At 33.1% G+C, this 23,023-nt stretch overlaps 2 protein-coding genes and 1 long non-coding RNA gene across 6 annotated transcripts; 2 read left to right on the plus strand and 1 right to left on the minus strand.

Annotated features, from left to right (window-relative positions):
* The first annotated feature begins 10,353 nt into the window (after positions 1-10,353).
* Positions 10,354-14,932, plus strand: LOC118037042 (shaggy-related protein kinase eta). 3 transcript variants are annotated; one of them, XM_035042928.2, is made up of 13 exons: positions 10,354-10,701; positions 11,253-11,345; positions 11,527-11,586; positions 11,675-11,947; positions 12,035-12,109; positions 12,183-12,239; positions 13,024-13,164; positions 13,263-13,313; positions 13,391-13,486; positions 13,688-13,771; positions 14,019-14,120; positions 14,334-14,433; positions 14,534-14,932. In XM_035042928.2, the coding sequence occupies exons 1-12, from the start codon at positions 10,687-10,689 to the stop codon at positions 14,427-14,429; spliced, it is 1,143 nt and encodes a 380-aa protein (XP_034898819.1). In that variant the 5' UTR covers positions 10,354-10,686; the 3' UTR covers positions 14,430-14,433; positions 14,534-14,932. The 3 variants fall into 3 exon arrangements, with proteins under 3 accessions (XP_034898819.1, XP_034898816.1, XP_034898817.1); XM_035042925.2 differs by having other exon boundaries at positions 10,355-10,701; positions 14,334-14,441; XM_035042926.2 differs by having other exon boundaries at positions 10,355-10,701; positions 14,334-14,932.
* Positions 14,933-15,124: 192 nt separating this feature from the next.
* On the plus strand, positions 15,125-21,876 carry LOC118037041 (probable LRR receptor-like serine/threonine-protein kinase At5g45780). Of its 2 annotated transcripts, XM_035042923.2 has the most exons (12): positions 15,125-16,216; positions 16,336-16,468; positions 16,549-16,620; positions 17,042-17,185; positions 17,301-17,372; positions 17,452-17,511; positions 17,942-18,015; positions 18,104-18,250; positions 18,341-18,679; positions 19,201-19,592; positions 20,191-20,512; positions 20,676-21,876. In XM_035042923.2, the coding sequence occupies exons 1-11, from the start codon at positions 16,117-16,119 to the stop codon at positions 20,506-20,508; spliced, it is 1,851 nt and encodes a 616-aa protein (XP_034898814.1). In that variant the 5' UTR covers positions 15,125-16,116; the 3' UTR covers positions 20,509-20,512; positions 20,676-21,876. The 2 variants fall into 2 exon arrangements, with proteins under 2 accessions (XP_034898814.1, XP_073264741.1); XM_073408640.1 differs by having other exon boundaries at positions 20,191-21,876.
* LOC140955495 (uncharacterized) lies at positions 20,626-22,861 on the minus strand. Its single transcript, XR_012169687.1, has 2 exons — positions 22,126-22,861; positions 20,626-21,442 (listed from the first exon to the last, which is right to left on the minus strand). It is a non-coding gene; the product is annotated as an uncharacterized lncRNA (long non-coding RNA).
* Between the last annotated feature and the right edge of the window lie 162 nt (positions 22,862-23,023).

Here is a 23,023-nt window from a genome sequence, read left to right on the forward strand (position 1 = left end):
GAAGATCATGTTGAGCTCTAAAAAAAAAAAAACGTAAAATAACAGTTTTTTAATAATTCTTGTTCTTTTCAAGTGGCAAATCCATTACTCAATAATTGTCCCCCCCTCTCCCCCTTTTTTTTCATTTGTTTTGCGATTACTGTCTGACTGGTGATGAACACAACTTTTCTTTCCATGGCAATAGGCCACTGTAGTTTTCATGATGAGTTATCTTTGCCCTAGACTCCAGTTTTGACCCTCTTCCACAACTGCATTATTTTTCATGATTTTAGAAACTACGTACAGAGAATCATCATAGGTAACAAGGAGAACATTCTATATAGCCAACTACGACTTTTTTTCGCTGTACATAGCAACTATAGGTCTGTAAATTGACGCTGATGATCCAAACTTTTTGGGTTTAATTTGCCAGATTCCGGCAGGCTGATGGATAGAGTTTTATGCTCGACATAGTGAGGAAGAGTGACAATTTTGTTATTTTAACATAGCTAGGAGGTTTTTTAATCATTAATTGAAGTAAAATGATAATTTTGTAAATAATTTTAATTTTTTTATTAATTTTTTTGGGTGAAAGTAAAAGTGTATGAAAAAATAACTAAACTATATAAAATGCTTGATGTAATTTTCTTTTTAAAAAAATCTTTTTATGAGAATGATTACTAGTATAAGATTCTCATAGTGAATTCTACTATGCTTTTAATATCAGGGCCATAATCCAAACCAAGAAAAAAAAAACTACACATCTTCCTTTCGGCCCAGTCAATGTGGAGCAAAGTTGAAAGCCTTGTCTTAGAGCAGGTCTACTTGGCCCAAGTAATTTATAGCATGTTTAATTCAAATCGAAGGATCAACTAGTAAAACCAGATTAAATTATAAAAGCACCTCTCAAGAACATTCATTTTTAAATTTTTTTTACATAATAAAAAAATTTATAAGCTATAAATATACTATAAAAACTTTATAAAAAAAATTTACAATCTTCAATTTATATTTTTAGAGCACCTCTCTCAAAAATATTATTATATTCTTTTTCTAAAAAAATATTTATTTAAACATTAAAGAATCCTTACCTGCATTAAACGAAACCTTTTACATGTAATAGCAATCCACTTTAGTTATTTCATCTAGTTTTCCATTTGAGATTCAGTTTTTAGACGAGATCTAAAAACAAGATTAGAAAATTGCATATAACTTTCATTGCAACATATGATCCATGAAAAAGTAGAATTTGAAGAAAAAACTAGATGGACTGGAAAAACAAGATTAAAACAATTAAAACAATCAAAGATAACCTTAAATTAAGGAAAATACCTAAAATAAGAGACTTCCACTTAAATAATTCTCATAAGCCAAACTTTCCTTACTGGTTGCAATCATCAAAGGATCAAGATTGAAGGATAAGTTAATATAAAAAGAAAAACATGCAATAACCGTACCCTACCTTGGATATTTTTTTTTCAAAAGTAGCACATTTCCACTAAAAAGTTTTTTATGGCAAGATAGCATAAGTTAAAAAAAAATATATTTATAAAATAGTATAATTTTTAATAAAAATATGGTTGATAATAGTGATTTTAACAAAGACATTATTAAAAATAATAACTTTGATAAAAAAAATAAAATCACAAAGCAACTCTAACTCGAATCCTAAATAAAACCCTAAATAATATCCTAACCCGAACTATAATTTTAAATCTCAAAAACAAACACCAGACACTAACATAAATTCTAAAAACAAATACTAATCAATAACTCTACAAACAAATCCTAACTAAATATAATAAAATATTTTGGTTTTTTTTGCTTTTGTTTTTATTTATTTAAATTTTATTATCAGTTCAATACTTAAAAATGAAATTCAATAAAAACTATGTATGAAATTGTAAAAAAATAAGATAATAAAAGGATAAAAAATCAAAAGATTTTGATTAGTGTTTGTTTTTAGGATTAATAATTAGTTTTAGAATTTAGTGTTTATTTTTTAGAGTTTATATTTGAGGTTAGAGTTAAGGTTAGTTTGCAGGGTTTTTTTTTTCCTTTCAAAATCATTATTCTCAATTGCATCTCTGATAAAATCACTATTTCTAATTGTATTTTTTATTAAAATTACTATTTTAATCGTGTTTTCGTTAAAATTATTTTATTTTTCAAATATCTTTTCTTCTTGTTAGAAAACTCTTGGCCAAGCGTGGTAGAAATGGAAATTACCCCTTATCAAGACAAGTGTCTGAATCTTGACGGTGATGGTAAAGCACTGTACGAGCATCACAATGGAGGGCCTGACAGGAGAGCTTATCAAGTAATCAGAGGTTCAGTAAGACCTGTTACCACACTACCCAGATTTGACTTTGACCCTGATGATAACAAAAGCCTGACCAAACACCGACGCAATAACCCATATGCCACACAGCTCTTATTATTGCGGTCAAAACTGCAATAGTAAAAAATAAGAGAAAAAACACAAAACTAGGCTGGAGCTGGACCCTTTTCCATGTTTTTCGTTTCCTGTGGCAGCGGTGCACCGTTTTGTTGAATTTTATTTTGTTGATTTTTAATTTTTTTTTATCTTTAGACTGTTTTTGTTGATACCAAAACCATGTTTTATCGCGAAAACAAACGCGCTGGTTAACATCAGAAAAGAAAGTGACCGAAAGCTAGGGGTAAATCCGGCCCCGAAATTCATTTTGGAGAAAATACGGTAAAAAAGCCTTTCTTGCACACCTTTTTGTGGAGGGAGGACGCTGTGAATATATATTATATATATATATATATGCAAGTCATTGGAGTTGGATGGAAATAAAAAGGGAGTTTGAGTGTTGGATTGAGGTTATTTTTTAAAGTATTTTTTATTAGAAAATATATTAAAATAATATATATTTTTTAATTTTAAAAATTTATTTTAAATATAAATATATCAAAATAATTTAAAAAAATATTAATTTAAAATAAAAAATACTTTTAAAATGTAAAAACAAAAGAGAATGCAATTGAAGGGTTAAAGATGGGTTCAGCTTTTCTAAACAACCATGGTGTCTTTCCAATAAGCCACAAATCTATGTGTAGTGCTACCAAATGCAAGTTCCAAAAGTTGCCTTCCTGAAGCTATGATTAAAGTCGATGATCATATACTATACAATATTTAAAATTAATTAAACAGCTGATTATCATGAATTTACCATGGAGCATTGCCTCTTCTTTGTCTTAACTCCACGCTGATTCTGGTTATTACAACAACATCAATGGTATGTAGTCATAGCCATGGCAATAGAGACAGCAATTCTTAATGTTCGTCAATTTAATAATCATAATAATGGCTGTGGTAATGTTAGCAATAAGTTTATGGTGATGATGGCAATCATGATGGCCATAACAGTGTTTACTTGAGAGATTGAAATAGAAAAATCACTTTTTTTCTATATATAAAATATTGTTTTGTAATTCTATGAACCATTTTACATGAAAAAAATACAATAAACCCATAAATTTATTAATCCTTGATTGTTTTTAGGGCACGATAACAAGGCATTTTAAATAAAAAATTACAACATCATCACCGTCATTAACACCCTCAATTTCCAGTTTCTCATTGATATTTTTTTTTTTTAGTTTAACGTGAGTGTCCGAGCCAACTTGCGCGCACTTCGACTAATCTCTCGGGCCCTGAAGTTAATGACCATATAAGTCTTCAGTGGCCATCATATGAGCAACCTAAGACTCGAACCTGAGCTCTTATCACGAGGCCATAATCTAGATGGTTATAACATGATGATGTGAGAATGGTGAAATTTGAAGAATTGGGTTTGTGGTCATTGCCGACTGACGAATAATTGCTTGATCTTTCCATCATGCAAATGATATGTGCGAGAAATAATGATGTCCACATGCATGAGATGGGAAAGCATTTGCTACATCAAAATGGTCAATTCTTCTAGCATGAAAACCTTGAATATATATATATATATATATATATATATATATTAGTCGTCGTCATCCCCTTCTCCTTCTCTCCTCATCTCAGCTAAAAAAAAGAACGATTAAGTCCAAGATTGCAACTATATAGTAAGCCTAAAATAGTGCTAAAGTGATGGGGAATTATATTAAATAAGAGGAAAGTTTAGTCATGGTCAACCTTCTTTGAATGTAGTGGAAGAATAGTATTATTTGCTTTACAAAAGGTATGCGAGGGTTTTTTTTATTATTATTTCACACTAATGATGAGTTCTTTAATAATAAACAAAATGGAGTTTTTAGCTGAAAAGTTGGATTCATCTCCCAAGGAAAATAACATAGGAAAATCCAATGGGAATTTGTTTTTTTTTTTTTTTTTTGAGAGAATATAATTGGTATATTAGTAGAGCTAGCAAGCTAGGTCCCATGGATTGAATGGATGATCAAGCCTCATCTCCGTAAGAGGAAAGCTGGCATGTAGTGCCGTTGGACCTCTATGCCGGTGTCCTCCATCCGTTATGTGTCGCATTTTATCTTCATTTTAAGACAATTTTACCAGGAGTAGCTACAGTAAACAAGCAATTACAGCATTAAAAAGCAGTCTTACACTTGATCAATTTATGAAAAAATCTGCTGATTCCACACAAATAAGACTGTAACAACGTAATTTTAGCCAAAACATTAGCTGACATTTGAAGTGTTGCTTCAACAGCAAAGCCATCAACTGCGTCTTGGTGTAGCTGTTGTATTTTTATAATTCTCGGTGGCGTTTTATGTAGTTTGATGTCTACTTTTATAGTGGAAAACAAAACAAATTTTATCAAAATGTCCAATTCTATATATACTTTTTTCTCTTTTTTTAACCGTGGAAAAATTAAAAATAAAGTAAAAAAGCTAAAATTGCTTAGTGTTTTACTATGCAGAAAATTTAATTTATATTAAAATAGTGATTTTTTTTTGTTCTTTATAGCGTTTTTTTTTTTTTTAATTTTGATCATTGATTTTTTTGAAAAAACATATATCATTGAATATTATGTTTACTTGAATTTGAGATTAATAATTTGTTTCAATTAACATGTTATGAGGTTCTCGCAGTCTCGAAAATACATTCATATCTAAAGTTGGTACTCAATTTAGTAAAATAAAATTTAATTTCATTATTTAATGGTAATTAAAACTTGAGGGCTTAAATCGAAAGCTAAAACAAAAATCAGCCTTATTTTTTTTATTTTTTTCGTACACGAGGCACATGTTTATTTTATCCCTTTTGTTTTAACGTTTTTATTTTTAGTTCAAAATTTTATTTTTTTTTTATTTTAGTTCTTGAGTTTAAAAAAGAAGAAAGAAAGTTATTGGTTGGCCATAATCCGACAACAAAAAAGTTGATCTTGGTGTGAATAGATTTTTTTTGATGAAATGAGTTCTATTTAGGTAATTTTGAGTATTTATCTTGCTAAAAAAGGTAATTTGGGGTTGATAAAAATAATAATTTGATTTTGTGTTTTTGAACCAATTTAAAGGTGATTTAAGTTAAAAGATCTGTTTATTGAAGTACTAAGAGTATTTATTAGGCACTTTTTTTGTCAAAATATGTTGAAAATAGTTTATTAGGTTAAAAAAAACTCAACCTGATTTTTCAACCACCTTTTCAGTAGATGAAAATTGGTTTGGGATGGCAAATGCACCGTGAAAAATGACACATCATTTGCAATAGTAGGCATAGCATTATTTGCTATCTTTTTTGGAAAAAAATGGATGGACAACGCGTCAACCATCTATATTTTTTTAAAAAAAGAGATCAAGCATGCAAACCTAATCTTTTTTTTAATTGGACCACCTAAAGCCATGCACTTGGCCTCTTTTTAACCTGTCTTTTTTTTTTTAAAAAAAAAATTAATTGTAATTCATTAAAAAATTATTTCATAAATTATTTTGTTAAATATTTTTCAAATTTTACTTTATTTTTTAATAAAATAGTAACCATCTTTTCATTACATTGGCGAATATTCTTTTTATATAGCCCTTAATAATACTATTTTTAAAAACTTATTTGATGGCTTTCCTATACATGTCTATTTTTATTATTGTTTGATCAAATAAAAAATAGATTCTAAAAAACAAAGTTATTGGACCCAACTATATCTATGACCTGGGTATAGGTTTGATTGTTTAGCCTTGATAGGCCCAGGTTAATCAATTTGAAATTTTTTTTCTAAAGTCAAATTGGGTTATGACCCATTTAGGTCAATTAGGTCGTATCTAGTCAGCTCTTACCCGTTTTGACTTGAAAACACAATCAAGCAAAGGATCGAGTCATAAGGTCTCCAAGTTGACCTGCAAAGCCAAGCTATATTTGGTAACACTACCAAAAAGGTTTCCACAACAACAAGCAGGAATTCATCCTTTAATTAAGTGAAACTCACTTATAATTTTAGGAATACCACACCCTTTTCTATCTTTGCAAATAGATGTTGAATCACTATTATTTGACATGCTATCAATTAATTGATCCCAACATGATAGTAGTTGTAACCCAATTCTAGAATTCTTTTTTTTTTCCCCTAGTTTGAACCTTAGAACATTCTCTTTCTTTTTTCTTATCATTGCTGTGTGTGTTGCTACTAGTGGATATATTAACCCCTCTAACCATGTTACAAACATCGTTGATAAAATTTGAAATTTCATCCTCTTCTAAATCACCATTTCTTTCTTCCAAATCAGGCTGATCACCATTGGCATTTTGATTACCATCAACACCAACATTATCATCACACAAGACTCTAAACCATGATGTCCATGCATAATCTTCAGCAGCAACAATATTTGAGAATATTCTGTCAAACTTCATATGTAAGGACATTTCGATACCATCTTGTCTAAACTTTTTTGCTCATTTTATTTTCTACACAAAACAAATAAAATTATTTCATGCAGCTTTAAATAATTTATTAATTATTGAACTAAGATTTAAACAAATTAAAGATCAAGAATCATGTTAAATAACCTGAATTTTTACTTTACACCACTCATTACTAGCAGAAATTGTTCCTAATTCATTACTCTAATCCACACTAATTTTAGAAATGACCTTCGCTTATATCTTTTAATCCTTTTTGCAACCATCTCATTTGTTCTTTAGTTGTGCCTTGGTGAATATACGATCACTTTGTTCTTTGAAGGATGTTAACAAATAATTCCAACCAGTTTGGTCGAAATGAGTATTTTGACTCTTCTCATGTCAATAGTCTTAATGCAAAGTTCACAATAGGCATGTAATATTTTTCTAGTCCAGGCAGTTTTATCTATTGTTAATGGCCTTTCATTCCTAGTTGGATTATAACATGCTTAGAATTTGACTAATCTTTGATGCAAGTGTATTTAACATACAAATACTCAAATAATCAATAAAGTAGAGAAAAATATAAATGAAAAGAAAAAGACTTTCATTCCTAAAAATGAATTGAGACCATCGAATATGTATGTGGTAGTTAGATCAAACATGTAATGCAATACATAATGGCATCACCTAAAATTAATTAACATCCTATGAAAAGTTAGTGGCTAAAAGAAGCCATGGTTGCATGGAGAATGTGAGGGTGAAAACTTAAAAAAAAAAGTACAATTACAATGTAATAGGTCATTGGATAAAACAATTTGGTCAATATACAATAGTTAACCAAAAAAGAGAACCTTATGGAGTACATATTTCATACACATTTTGTATATTAATTTGGTCAGTATACAAACTTAGAAAATTAATTTCTTCTTGTATGTTAATTTCTACCAATTCATGTTCACAAAACCATAATTGAGTATTTATTTGTCTAAGTAAAATTTTCACTCAAATAATTATTTATTTGCTTTTATAATTACATAACAGGTCTGTTGTCCAACATGAACTCCTCTTTCAGTTTATTTGATTATCCCATTTACAGATCTTGAAAGATCACTTCTCTCTCTCTCTCTCATTATATAATCCCTCTTAGTTTTTCTCATATCAACCAAAAACTTAATTAAGATCCTTTAAAATAGAGTACATGATGAAATATAAAAAGGGTCCAATAAAACATCATGTAAATAAAAATAATCAACAAAGTTTGTAGTATTGTAGAACCATAAATGCAGATGAGTTAGAAATGCAGATGGTTAGTTAACCTATTTCATAACACCTAGTTTTTGTTTTCATGTTAGAAATAAACCCAGTAATGCAGATGGTTAATTAACCTACCTCACAACATCATATATTCATAATATTGTAAACAAGAACAATACACAATACCCAAACTTTATGTCATGTATTATTAAAACATGTAATTAGTTAAATATTTGTAAAAAATAAACACCTAATCACTTTTACAACACCTTCTCCTTTTGTTTCCATAAAAGTTTTCGGGATCTTCTTATTCTTGTGCCTTCAAAACTAACACAAATATGCAAATAATATTCATCAACAATAAATACAAATTTATGAGAAACAATAAAAAAAATGGACTTCATTTTTTTTTTCTGCAACGACAAAACAAAAAGATGTTAGATCATGTATTCATTTTGAAGAAGACGAGTATATAAGACAAAAAAAATAGTTATGGTGAAAGCAACAAAAAATGAAAAAAATTACCTTTTTAAACATATCTACAAGATCATTACATTGCAGAAACATATCGGGTATAAAAAAAAAGTGAAATTATTTTTGACAACATAAAAGAGAAGATAGTCAGAGAAAACAAAGATCTCAATTATTTTGTGAGAGATATAAGGAATTTGACCGACCAAAAAAAGATTGTAAGGTATTTTTGCTTTGATTTTTTAGATGAATTGTTGAGGTTTTGGGAAGTTTGATATTCCAACGGCTTTTTTTCTCTCTCTTCAGGATATGTGTTTTGTCGGTGAATCTTAAAAAATGAGGTGAGCTATTTACAAAGCTCAACTATCTTGCTTTTGTTGAACCTCGGGTGCAGTCTCAATTCTTGATGGGTCCCACCAAAATAAAACTTGATTTTAATCTAGTCAAACACATATTCCTATGGCTCACTTTAAACTTCACACGCAGCCACGCTATAAAACACTACTGAAGTAAAGCCATTGAGTTGTCTCAAGAAAACATTTTTTTGCTTTTTAAAAGGAAAAATTGTAGGGTTTTTATTTTTTTTTCCAGGATGCTCAACATGGTTTCCTTTTTGACAAAACACCAATGTTAATGGCTAAGGTGCTTGTTTTTGCAATTTAATCATGTTTCTAAGAAATCTTAAATTATATTTTTGTTTTAAATTATTTTTTATTGTATTTTAATTGTTTTGATGCGTTGATATAAAAAAATTTTAAAAAAAAAATAAATAAAAATATTATTTTGATATATTTTCAAACGAAAAATACTTTAAAAATCAGATTAAGGATTGTAAATGGATTTCTTATTTCCAAATTTAACTATCAAATCATTACTCAAAATGCTTGCATAATAAATATATTTTTCAACCAATCCAAAAAAACAATTATGAAGTCATTAAATATACAATAAACTAATTTTCAACATATAAGTTGATTCGCAATATGCATAAATAAATTAAACATACAACTTCTTGTAAATTAGATGTATATGTAAAGATTTGCTTCATGTTTTACTTTATTATTTGTCTTAACATCAAGACATTATCAAACTAATTAAGTTTTGGGCAAATTATCCTCGCATACAATTGGTCCCCTCATGGTTGAAGTTTTGTTCATTCCAATCTCCAATTGAATTGATGAAGTGAGAAACTAATCTAATCTTTTATCATTTAAAAAATGGAAAGATACAATATTAGAGTTTGTTTAAAAGTATTATAAGGGTTGCTTTTTAATATATTTTTTATTTAGAAATATATTAAAATAATTTTTTTAAAATAATTTTTAATATTAGTATATTAAAACAATTTAAAAATATAAAAAATTAATTTTTAAACAATTTTTTTTTAAATTTTAACCAACTCATATATTTAAAACACAATATCAAACAAGAGTTTTAAAATAATTTAATTATTTTTTCTAATAGCGAGAAATCTGAAATTCGTCAAAAAGTTGATAAACATAAATTGAAATATTAATTTATAAACTCGATAAATATTAATGGCAAACAAATAAAAGTTGAATCTCACATGTAAAAGCACAAGTAAAATTTGATCTGATAGGAATATTTCCTTTTCAACGGGCAGAAGAAAAGAAACAGAGAGACTGCTCTCTTTTCTTTTTAGGATTTAACGGTAACGGGAAGGAAAAAACAGGGGCGGACACTGAGGTCCAAGCAGCCGTCCAATAATTGTGACGTTGTCAACAAAACAAGGTTCAAATCCCATTATCGTAATTCTCTCAAAACCAGAGGTTAAAAGAAAAGCGAAGAGAACGGAAAGTAGATAGATAGATAGAGAGAGAGAGAGAGAGGGACACCAAAACAAAAGAAAAAAGAAAAGAAAAGAATTGACAAAAAGAAAAAGAAAGAGGGAGAGAGGAAGAGAGAGAGAGAGGGGCTGGAATCACATGGGCTTGTTGTTGTTGTTGTTGTAATTGTTGTTGATGTTGTCTTTCTCTCTCTCTGTCTAGTTTGACACCCCCTCTCTCTCATTCTCTGTGTTTTGTTTTGTTGGGTCGTCTTCTTCTTCTTTTTTTGGCCATCTCTATTATTGCCTTAACATGATCTCTCTTTACTAATTTCTGAAGCAAATACAAACTTGTTCAGCATCAGCTTTCTTTCCCTTTCTCTTACAAATGGCTGAAGATAAGGTAATTTCTCTCTTTTTCTCACTTTTTTTAAATTTGTGTTGAAATCCTTGCATTTTCCTCGGGAAAATCAGACATGAGAGAGTTGGCTTTGTCTTATGTTTTTGTTTTTCTAATTTTGGGTCTTAGAAGGTAAGAAGTAACTAATTGCAAGAAGATTAGATGCTTTTTTTTTTTTTTTTAAATGTTTACAATTTTTTTTCTTTTTCATTCTCATCATCCAAGCAAATCTTCTTTTGCATTAGGGTGTATTTTTAAGATCTGGGCTTTCTTTATTTCCCTGCATTTTTATAGCTATACAGCCTTTGTTTTTTTTGGAAATTAGCTTTTAGCTTCTTTGATTGGTAGAAATAGTTCTGCTAGAATAGATCTAGATGGTGAGTTCATACCATAAAATTTGTAATTTTGATTTATTTTCCTTCATCATCATGATCTAAGATCTCTTTTTTTTTTTTTTTTTTTTTCTCTAGCTAAGCAATTTTTTTTTCCTTTTATAAAGCGTGACTACAGTTATTATATAGATCTAAGATCACTGATGTCGGTGTGTTTTGTAGGAAATGACCACCCGTGTTGCTGATGGGAATGATCCGGTCACCGGGCATATAATTTCGACTACAATTGGGGGTAAAAATGGAGAGCCCAAGCAGGTAACTTTTTTTTTTTTTGTTGAATACCTTTTTGTTTCTGTTTCTGTTTTGTCAAAGGGTTCTCTCTTTTCCTGTAGTTATCATAGGGTGTTGAGAATCAATATATGATTTTCTAGCAAATTTTTGGAGATTTAGTTTGCTGATGGTCAGATTAATTTCTTTGATGTTTTGGTTCTTGTAGACCATCAGTTACATGGCAGAGCGAGTTGTGGGAACAGGGTCATTTGGTGTAGTCTTCCAGGTATGCAAATGTGTTCTCTGTTGAAGGAATTGACGATTAAGAAAGAGTTGTGTGAACAGGGTCATTTGATCTCTCTCTTTTTTTGTAGGCAAAATGTTTGGAAACCGGGGAGACTGTAGCGATAAAGAAGGTTTTGCAGGACAGAAGATATAAGAATCGAGAATTGCAGCTAATGCGAGTGATGGATCATCCTAATGTGATTTCCCTGAAGCACTGTTTCTTTTCCACGACAAATAACAATGAACTCTTTCTTAACTTGGTCATGGAGTATGTTCCTGAGAGCATGTATCGGGTTTTGAAGCATTACAGCAATGCAAAACAAACAATGCCGCTTATTTATGTGAAACTTTACATGTACCAGGTATTGCATGCCACTTGCATCTGAAGTTGATTTTTTGCCTTGTTATAAGCCTTGTGGTATTAATTACAGGACTTTCTTGTTTTCCAGATTTTCAGGGGACTGGCTTATATCCATGCTGTTCCTGGAGTTTGCCATCGGGATTTAAAGCCACAAAATCTTTTGGTATGCTTCCTTACTATAAATGCATGTTTAAAGATGGTAGCTGTTTTCTGAAGGCATTCTTGGCTGTCTGCAGGTTGATCCACTTACTCACCAAGTTAAGCTTTGTGATTTTGGAAGTGCAAAAGTGCTGGTATGCTGACTTTCTTCTAGCTTGTGATTCCTCATATTTGCTTTGTGTGACTACAACTCTTAAGCTGCAAGATAGTTTGTAGTCTGTCTTTGGGATATTATCCTGGTTCTTAACCAAAAGGGATATCATTGCAGTTAGTTCACGTGCCTTCTGTTTCCATGAAATGTATACAACTTTGAAAATGAATGTTTCCCGCAACATTGATGTAATGCTTTATGCATCCTTGTTTGATTAGTTTTTTTTGGTAATCAGTGTATAATATCATACAGTTGATCTGATCGAGTGTCAGATTTTCAATGTATTCTTATCATATTGTTCCTTTCAATTTAGGGCTACCAATTCCAATAATCCAGTATATCTGTATGCAAGTAATAGTTGTTGTAGATGAGTGTCTTGAGTATTCAGAGTATGATGTCAAGGTGGTCTTAGTATTGCTGTGCAAATCCTTATTCTAAATGTCTTCATATCTCTATCTCTCAGAATTTGAAACCTGTAAGTTGTTTTATCAAATGAAAAAAATTTATCATGTGACTTGCATCTCTTTCATGGCCGGGTTGAGGAACTTGTTTGGTTTGGTGGACCAAATTTAAGCTCAAATTTATCTGCTCATCTAGTTCTGCAAGTACTGGTTATATTTGCTAATAATAATTGAGTGACTACTAAAGTTGAAGCCCTTGTTTACTTGAAAGCTTTCAGTGCCAGTGTGATATGATCTGATTTTATTGCTTCTCATTCTTTCTATACAATGTTCCCTACATTGACAATCAAGGTTCCTTGTGAATAGGTCAAAGGTGAAGCTAACATATCATACATATGTTCCCGATTCTACCGGGCTCCAGAACTTATATTCGGTGCCACAGAATATACAACATCAATCGACATATGGTCTGCTGGTTGTGTCCTTGCCGAGCTGCTCCTTGGCCAGGTTAGCAGTTCTTTTTATTGCATTTTAAGACTGCTCTTTTGACAGTATTCCAAATGGTAATTTGTAGTTGACTGCTGGCCATTTGAATATTTTTACAGCCACTATTTCCAGGAGAAAATGCAGTGGACCAGCTTGTAGATATTATTAAGGTACGTGTTGCTTATTGATGCTTTTAATTATGCAATTCACATGGCCATGAGCCAACATCTTACACACTGCTTTGCAGGTTCTTGGCACTCCAACAAGAGAAGAAATTCGATGTATGAACCCAAATTATACTGATTTTAGGTTTCCACAGATAAAGGCACACCCATGGCACAAGGTATGCTTTTAGTTCCTTTTCATGAAAGACTTTGAGGTGTCTTTCTTTTTCTTGCAGCCAAAATATTATGAATTATTATATTTTGCTTGTGCATGTTGAGATCCACAAGGAAACAATTGTTGATCATTCAAGTACCATAATCTTATGTCTTGTTACAATTTGATTTATATTAGAGTTTCATTTAGTTGTTAATCTATTTAGGTTTTCCACAAGAGGATGCCTCCAGAGGCAATTGATCTTGCATCACGGCTGCTGCAATACTCACCAAGTCTTCGCTGCACGGCGGTGAGTGCAAGTTCTCTTATTCTTTTTTCTGTCTCTATGTAGTTTCAACCTTCCTCTCTCCCTTGTATGTTGATGTGCAAGATTCATGTCAAGTGGCAACTCCATGACCTTGTTCATATTCAACTGCAGTAAATGGCCATCATTATTTGTTTTTTGAAGAAAAACAAATCTTGATGTTACTTTCTTTTTTGCTATTTGAGATGCATGTTTGCCCATTGAAATCTGACAATTTACTTTTTTATCACAGTTGGAAGCATGCGCGCACCCTTTCTTTGATGAACTCCGAGAACCCAATGCTCGCCTGCCAAATGGCCGCCCTTTACCATCTCTGTTCAACTTTAAACAGGAAGTATGTCAACTTTCTGTTTCTGATTGTTTTTTCATGTTTGACCTTTTAGAAAAACAAAATGCAAGCATTCAAACATAAGATGGACTGTTTTTAGTTGGGCAATTTCTTTGTTGCTCTTGTTGTTTTATTGCAATTTTGTTATCCAGTTATTTGGTATGCAACTGGCCAAGGTAATTCTATTTGTTCACTCTGTTATTGTTTGTTTCTTTACAGTTAAATGGGGCTTCTCCTGAGCTTGTTAATAAGTTGATTCCGGAACATGTGAAACGACAAATGGGTCTAAATTTTATGCACCTGGCAGGGACATAAGCAAGTTAAGTGGTATGGGATTGATATCTAGCAGTTATTTCTGTGATACACCTGGCAGTTATTTCATCGTGAGGTCTGACCGGCAACAATTCTCTCTCTACCAGGATACATATGGATCAGGCAGCTGGATAGCTGTGCTTTCTTCATGTTTTCTTCTCCCACGTTTTTCTCCCAAATCCCATCCACCTTTTGTCAAAACCCTTTTTGTTTATGTACATGTTTGATAGTAAGATAGCCTGAGGTGCACTTATCAGATAGCTGCTAGCAAGAGGTAAAAGGTGGAGAAGTGTTCATCCATATAGCTAGGAAGAAGGCCCCTAATATAACGGCCCAAAGAAAAGGGGTGGCCCCTGGTGTTGGATGTGGGGGGTTTGTTTTTACTTGCCCGTGTTGTTTCCTATTAGTTTTTGTTGATTTGTGGTGGCTGACTTGAATTAATTGCAGACAATTGTCATCACTCGCTTTATGTGCAAAAGTAATGCTATTGCGTTCTCTTGTAGTAACTGTACTTGTTCCTTCCTTGTATTTCGACTTCAGTTACTGGGTTTTCGTTCACCATCTGTTCAATATTTGATATGTTTGTGTACATCAAATGTTTCTCTTTGTTTGAGCCCAAGTTTAGTTTATTAGTGTTGCAAATCTAATCCTCAGCATGTTCTAGCTTCTGATGTCCCAGCTGCAAGAACCTGAGTAATACGTGATGATTGCTTAAGATAGTTCAGAGAGGTGAGTTACTGGTTATCAACCACCAAATAATGGCTGTAGCCCGGTAGCCGATAGCAGTTCCAAATCTTGCACAAGCATTTTAGTGCCTGTATGGTTTATAAGTAACTTCACCTTTCTTTCAGTGACCTCACTGGTCTCTCCCTGTCCTCTGATGATGATTCGTTGGAGTTCAACGGTGTCTCCCTTTCTGATAAATTGTGTTGTCAGCTGAAGACGCAGGATAGTTTTTATGGTGAGATATCCGGGCAATGTGGTAGAGATGGGATTGTGGAACTTGGAATTCTCTCTCGGTGCAAAAATATTTTTAATTAAAAATATAAAATATATGCAAATAATTTTTTATTTTTATATCAGAATATAAAAAACATTGAACCACACAAAATTGTTTCTGCTCATCTGTGCTACAATACGGCATTCAAACTTTTGCCGCCGACACAACTCCAAGTACATGTATTTTCGCGCTAGGAAGGTTTGCTCCGAGATCATAAACTCAAACAGAAATTGAAGTAGCTTAATCTGAGCTGTTGATTCAATTTAAAGGGTCAAAGTAAATGTCTACTACGGCCATGACTCAACTACTAGCATGTATATTAGGAAAATGGAGACAAGGGGACCATGCATGTTATGCCCGAATCTCGAGGATGCCAAACGCTATCAGAGCCATTTCTTCTACTCTCTCTCTCTCTCTCGATCTTCCATCAAACTGAATAAAAAAAAACAAAACACGTTACTATGTTGTAGCAGTATTTTTCTTTTTTCATGGTTTAGTTTGTAAGTGAATTTATTTTTACGTATTTTCTAGGCAATTAGAAAGATTCAATATAGTCGTAGAAAGGTAGCAGGTGGGGCGTTTGTCTTGAGGACATGAAGACAACATCCAAATCCAATTAGTCCTATTATCTGCTCTTTTGCTATACTCCTGTCAGAAAAAAAGTTGGCTTTCTCATCGGGACAGGAAGTAATGGCGGCCATTTTGTTCCACGTCTTTTTAGCAGTCTTTTGGGTGCATTTTGCTCAAGCAACTGGCAGTCTTCTTTCTCCAAAGGGTGTTAACTATGAGGGTATGGCTTCCAAACTCTATATTCAAAATGCTCTTGCATTACACTACCATGTGATTTGTTACTGTTGGTTTGTGTTTCGTTTCTTTCTTTTTGTTTACTTGGTTGGTTTGTGGATTCAGTGGCAGCATTGATGGCTGTGAAGAAAGAAATGAGAGATGAGTCCGGTGTTATGAACGGTTGGGATTTGAACTCTGTTGATCCTTGCACTTGGAATATGGTCGGTTGCTCTTTGGAAGGCTTCGTCTTCTCCCTGTAAGTGAGGAACTTCTTTTTGTTTAGTCATAAAATCTTCATATTTTTTAATCTTTTATTCTGGATATTGTTGCTGCTAGGGAAATGGCAAGTGCAAGATTATCAGGAACTCTTTCGTCTAGTATCGGGAATTTGAGTCACCTAAGAACAATGTGAGCCGCTATTACTTTCTTTCCTTCACTTGATTTGTACATGAATTCTTCTGCTATTAATTGTTTGTTTCTGTGAGTGTGCGTGTGTGTATGTGTGTTTTTTGTTCTTTTCTTGGAGTATAAGCTAATTATTGGCTAGTCTCATGGCTAATGAAATGTTGCTGTTATGATTATTATGACAAACTGGACTAACTCAATTTTCCAGTTATGAAGTTCACGTAGGAAATTTGAAAACCGTTTCTGTTTGCAATAACTTATGAGCCTTGGTATTGTAAAACCATGCTATTCTTTTGAATTTGCTGATGCTCTGTCGAGGATGATGTTCTTTTTTGTTCCGGTTACTTGACATAAATGCAACAGATTCAAGTTTTGATATCGTATCTTGCATTACCTAGCTAATCTTTATGAGCTATGCTTGCAGGTTATTGCAGAACAATCATTTATCTGGTCCCATACCAGAAGAGATCGGAAAGCTCTCAGATCTTCAAACTCTTGACCTCTCAGGTAACCAGTTCGTTGGTGGTATTCCGAGCTCTCTGGGATTTCTGACCCATCTAAGTTACTTGTAAGTTGCTTGACCTCAACACATGGCATTTCAATTCCTGTTGCTTTTTTATTTTAATGTTTCTTTTGATAATTTGTGTGTGTTATGTAAAAGTTTAACATGCAAACTTTTCCAGGCGACTCAGTAAAAACAACTTAACTGGGCAGATTCCAAGACTGGTGGCCAATCTTACTGGACTTTCATTCTTGTATGTGTTCCATACATGTCAACAATATTACCTCATGTAGTGTACGTAAATGTTAACTTTACTTCGAAATGCTTGGCAGGGATTTATCATTTAACAATCTTAGTGGTCCAACTCCAAAAATATTAGCAAAAGATTACAGGTGAGATCTTTATTAGAACTGTGATTATTTAAAAAAAATTATCTCCTTGATTCTTAAATGCCTCATATTTGGCCAGTGTAATTTACTTTGCTTTTAGGAACCTCAGGTTATTCTGGGCTAGCATAATCTATTGGATCTTTGCAAAAACTCTAAAGAGTTGTTATCTGATGTCGTTGAGCTTGCAAAATGCTTGCAATTGTCAAGTAAAGTTGTTTTTAAATAGAATGAGATGCAGATTGCAGGTTTCAGTTTCTACTGCAGTTCCCTTTTCATCAAAATGTTAGAAAATCTCTCATGGAAGGGAAAAAAAATCAATATCTGTAGAAATGGTTGGATGGGAGTCGATAACTTCTAGTCCCATGAATGTTTACCAGTGGGGTCCATCATTTCTGTTCGCAGCCATCTGATGGTGTGCATGTTTTTATTGCAGTATTGCTGGGAATAGTTATCTTTGCACTTCCTCACATGCACAAAATTGCAGGGGTATCTCAAATCCAGTGAATGGTAAATGTACTTTTAGCTGGTTAAATAGTTCTTTTAATGAGATGCACTTTAACAATGTGACCACAAATGCTTGATGTCCTACTTGCAGAGACACTTTCATCTGAGCAAGCCAGAAGTCATCATCGGTGGGTGCTCTCTGTTGCCATAGGCATCAGCTGCACTTTTGTGATTTCTGTCATGCTGCTTGTCTGTTGGGTGCATTGGTATAGATCTCGTCTACTCTTCATATCATATGGTACTTCCAAACTGAGTGCTTATCTAATTTTCACAAATGAAATAAATCACGCTAAGCAATATGATTAATTGTGATAATTGCATTTTGCAGTGCAACAAGATTATGAATTTGATATTGGTCATTTGAAGAGATTTTCTTTCCGTGAACTACAAATTGCTACAAACAACTTTAGTCCAAAAAATATCTTAGGGCAAGGTGGATACGGTGTGGTTTACAAAGGATGTCTCCCAAATAAAACTTTCATTGCAGTTAAAAGGCTGAAGGATCCAAATTTTACTGGAGAAGTGCAGTTTCAAACTGAAGTGGAAATGATTGGCTTGGCTTTACATCGAAACCTCTTATGTTTGTATGGCTTCTGCATGACACCTGATGAGAGGTTGCTTGTTTATCCTTACATGCCAAATGGCAGTGTTGCTGACCGCCTGAGAGGTTTGCCTCATTTTTCTTGTTCAAACTCTACTATTAGTTCATTTGGGCGAGTAGGATTTTTATTATTCTCTGGTCTAATGCAAATGGAGGTTGTTTCTCATTAAAACCTACAGCACTAAACAGTTGGAATATATTGAGCATTAAAGTCCTTAATGGTTCTCTGAAGAAACTGTTTTTTGTTTTTCCTGCTCAACATACTCTTTCTTATCCCTCTCCAATTTTAACTTTTTAGTACTTCAAGTAGAAAATCGTGCTGAATCTTTTCTATAGTTATATTTGAAGCTTTTTATTTTTCTTAAATCCTTTTTACAAGATATCTGCTTAATGAATTTTGTGTCTGTTTCTTAATAGTGTATGTTGAATAGTATTGGTAATTGGTTGATGAACAAACTCTTACTCATGGTTGTTGCTTTAATAAATTGTTTTTATATTTCTCTTTGTTTCTTCAATCGAAACAAAACCAATTATAGGTGAAGAATTTGGTTCTGCTACATCATTATTTGTTCAATTCTCCTTTGCAGAGACCTGTCGAGAAAAACCTTCTTTAGATTGGAACAGACGGATACACATTGCCCTTGGGGCTGCCCGTGGACTTCTATACTTGCATGAACAATGCAATCCAAAGATAATTCACAGGGATGTTAAAGCTGCAAACATTTTACTTGATGAAGGTTTTGAAGCTGTAGTTGGGGACTTTGGTCTTGCTAAGTTGCTGGATCTTAGAGATTCACATGTGACAACTGCGGTGCGGGGGACTGTAGGACACATTGCACCCGAGTATCTTTCAACTGGGCAATCATCTGATAAAACTGATGTTTTTGGATTTGGCATACTACTTTTGGAACTTATAACAGGGCAAAAGGCATTAGATGCTGGAAATGGCCAGGTTCAGAAGGGAATGATTCTTGACTGGGTAAGTTATTTCTCTATAGTGTCCTCTACCACTGAGTTTACAATTTACAAAATCTCACTCTTCCAAATTTGTATGGAGGTAATGGATGTTTCTATTCCTGTTAATCCATGATTGCGGTGTGATTAACCATAATCATGACTCAAATGAATAATTTCTCTGATATGTAGCATCTATCTGGAGAAGGCCTCTTAACTTGAAATTGAAAAATGATGGCCAAAATCTGAATATTCTAAACTCCTTTGTACAAATTGTGTAGAGATAACTTGCATGTCTTGTTCTCGTGGCATTTATAGGAAATTATACCAACTCATTCTTGAGCTGCATTGCCCATAATTGTCAGTGCCATGTTCAGGAATGGGTTTTTCATGCCTGCTTAATGAATTCTCGAGTATGGAGGAATACAGTGGCTATGAACTGATGCTGGTTACTTATGAAGTACCATAACATGTATCTTCTAGTTGTATGATTGCTTTCTGGTGACTGGAAACCAGACATTATTTATTTAAAGGGAACCTCTGTACTGAATTATAATCCACCATATGCTCTCCTAATGTGCTGCACCAAATACAAAATTGTAAATGGTGGCTGAATTTTACAGGTTAGAACTTTGCATGAGGAGAAGAGGTTGGAAGTGCTAGTGGATAGGGATCTGAAGGGATGTTTTGATGTGTCCGAGCTGGAAAAAGCTGTGGATTTGGCTCTGCAGTGTACTCAGTCACATCCTAACCTTCGGCCAAAAATGTCAGAAGTCTTGAAGGTCCTAGACGGTGTTGTCGGGCAGCCTGCAGTTGAGGAATCACAAGGTGCAACTAGTATTGGTGAGGCAAGGGCATGCAATTGCTCAAGGCATTGTAGCGATGTTCATGAGGAATCTTCTTTCATCATTGAAGCAATGGAGCTTTCCGGACCTCGATGACCAGGTATAGTTTTGCCTTCTCTGAAATCAACTGTAAAATGATTTTTCATTTAGTATGAAAATAGTATAATTTTCCCTTTCTGAATTCAACTGTAAACGATTTTTGCATTTTGTAGAGCAGCATTTTACACACAAAAAAAATCTCCTTCATTCTTTGCATTTTGCAGTGGGGATAGGTTTGCTTTAGAAGGATGCTAAAATGTTCTTAAATCTTGCATGTGGTGGAAAAACTGCATTCTTGATCATCACTGAGGGAAACTTCAGACAAGATACTCCTTGTCTTCTAGGTCTTCTAATATTCATTTAGAGCAGCCCCAGCCCCCAGCTAACATGCTTTTCACCCACCGCTTGTACTTCTAGGATTAACGCACATGGCATGCAAATGCAACTTATAATTGACCATCGTCACCAAGAACCTGCTTCCCTCCTCTTAAATCCTACCGTACAGCTTGATTAATGGGTGGCTGTCATTGCACATGCCATCATCTCTATATTCTGTTGTCAGCCCCATGGCTTTTCCTCATAATTGAAGACTGTTACTTTTACAACCTGGCTGACACCAATCAGTAGGGGCGGGCTACTGTCCTTTACTTATGGAGAAGAAGGGAGTCTGATCATTATCTGTGCGTGGTTTGTGCTCAAGCTGGGGTTCGGTTAGGGTTCACGTACTGAAGTGAAAACGCACTCTGATAATTCCCTGGGTCCAAATGCCACCAGCCCTGTAGTCTAGCATTGAAAGGGGAATAGTAAGAGGTGGTATTAAGATAGATAATGATCTCTATCTCCATTTTTGCTCTGTTAGCACCCTCCTCTGCCTCCATGGTCTCACCGCCCTTGGACTTTCAAGCAGTGGTTGGTCCCTCAATCGCGCCTACTCTTGACGAGGGGATCCGAATTTCAAGAAAGAGGGCCGGTTTCCATGTGATAAAGAGGACTGCAGAGTAGTTAAAAGGAGAGTCAATTAGTAACGTTTTGGATTTCAGAAAAAACACACAATAGTGAGCAACTTGAGATGAATTCGGGTGTGTTTCGAATTCCTAAAAAAATTGTTTAAAATATATTTTTTAATGTTTTTATATTGTTTTGATGTTAAGAATAAAAAATTTTATTTTAATATATTTTAAAATAAAGAACATTTTAAATTATCACCACTACCCTAATTTTAAATTGATCCAAAGTTGATCTGCCCGCCAAACCACTCACCAAGAACTAACATATTTTCATGGCAAAAATACTGACACATGAATAGTTTATGAAAAAGAAAAAAACCCTACAATACATTGTCATTTTAGACACGAAGAGGGACTTGTGATTCGGGTGCACGAACCCTAACATGAGTATTAAAAATAATTTATTAACCATTACGCCCGGCCCAAAAAAATTGATTTTTATTTGCTTAAAAATAGTTTTGTATAATTTTAAATATTTTGATATATTGATATTAAAAATAAATTTTTTAAAAATAAAAGATATTACTTTAATATATTCCTAAATAAAAAAAACTTTGAACAACGATTTCATGTTTCCAACCTCCATTTTCATTTCATTGGGTGAAGCATGCATCTGGGATAGGACATGATGAATAATATATATATTAAACTATCAAATGAGAGAGACCTTTTACTGTCGACTCTGTTCATGCTTTTCAGAGCTTTATTTAACAATAAATAAATAAATAAACGAAAAGACCAAGAGAGAGGCTGGCAAATGGGACGTAAGGAATTTTTTCCATGCTCTCCGTGGAAGAAACCTGTGGGTGATACTCTGATACCACCTCCTGCAAGCAAGTCAAGATGAAAAAAAAAAAGAAGAAAAAAAGAAGAAGAAGAAGATGCGAAGCTTTTACATCTCCTGATTCATCCCTCAGTTTTTGTTTCTGCGTGAAAACCATGGATTGCAAGCATAAGAAAGACAACATCTCCCCCCTCCTTTTCTTCTTCAAGACGTTACGTACGTTGTATATAAACTCAGATAAGCTTGAAACATAACATAATTCCTTACGTGTCGTCTTCTTCCTCCCTCAAATTCAACACTCCACCGTTTGTCTCTTTCTCTTGTCACAAGTATATTAAGTTTCTACCGTCCGAGGTCAATTCCGACCATTTTTCTTTCCTTTCTTACATGATCTTCGACGTCATGGATAAATTTTAGTATTTTTAGGTGAGTAATTACTGATATATATAGCGGATACACACAAGGGTTTAATTAAAGGATTAATCTTGATATAGACAGTTGACTTGACCATATAATTAAGATATAAACTAAATTCTTTTTAATTAAGTTATCAATGAATTGGCAACTATTATTATTTTTTTGGTTTTAAAGGTGACTTATTATTTCAACTTAATTTTAGGCAAACTACATATGATCCATTCACTGGAAATCTTACCTCCTCATGCCCTCTTAGACCTAAAACAAGTGTGAGGATTGTTAAAACTGGAGTAAGAAGTACAAAATTATTTATTTTATTCGAAAGAGAAGAAATTAAAAAAAAAAACAAGAACTATCTGTTAAA

Source organism: Populus alba, chromosome 4, assembly GCF_005239225.2.
Source record: "Populus alba chromosome 4, ASM523922v2, whole genome shotgun sequence".
NCBI classification, from domain to species: Eukaryota; Viridiplantae; Streptophyta; class Magnoliopsida; order Malpighiales; family Salicaceae; genus Populus; species Populus alba.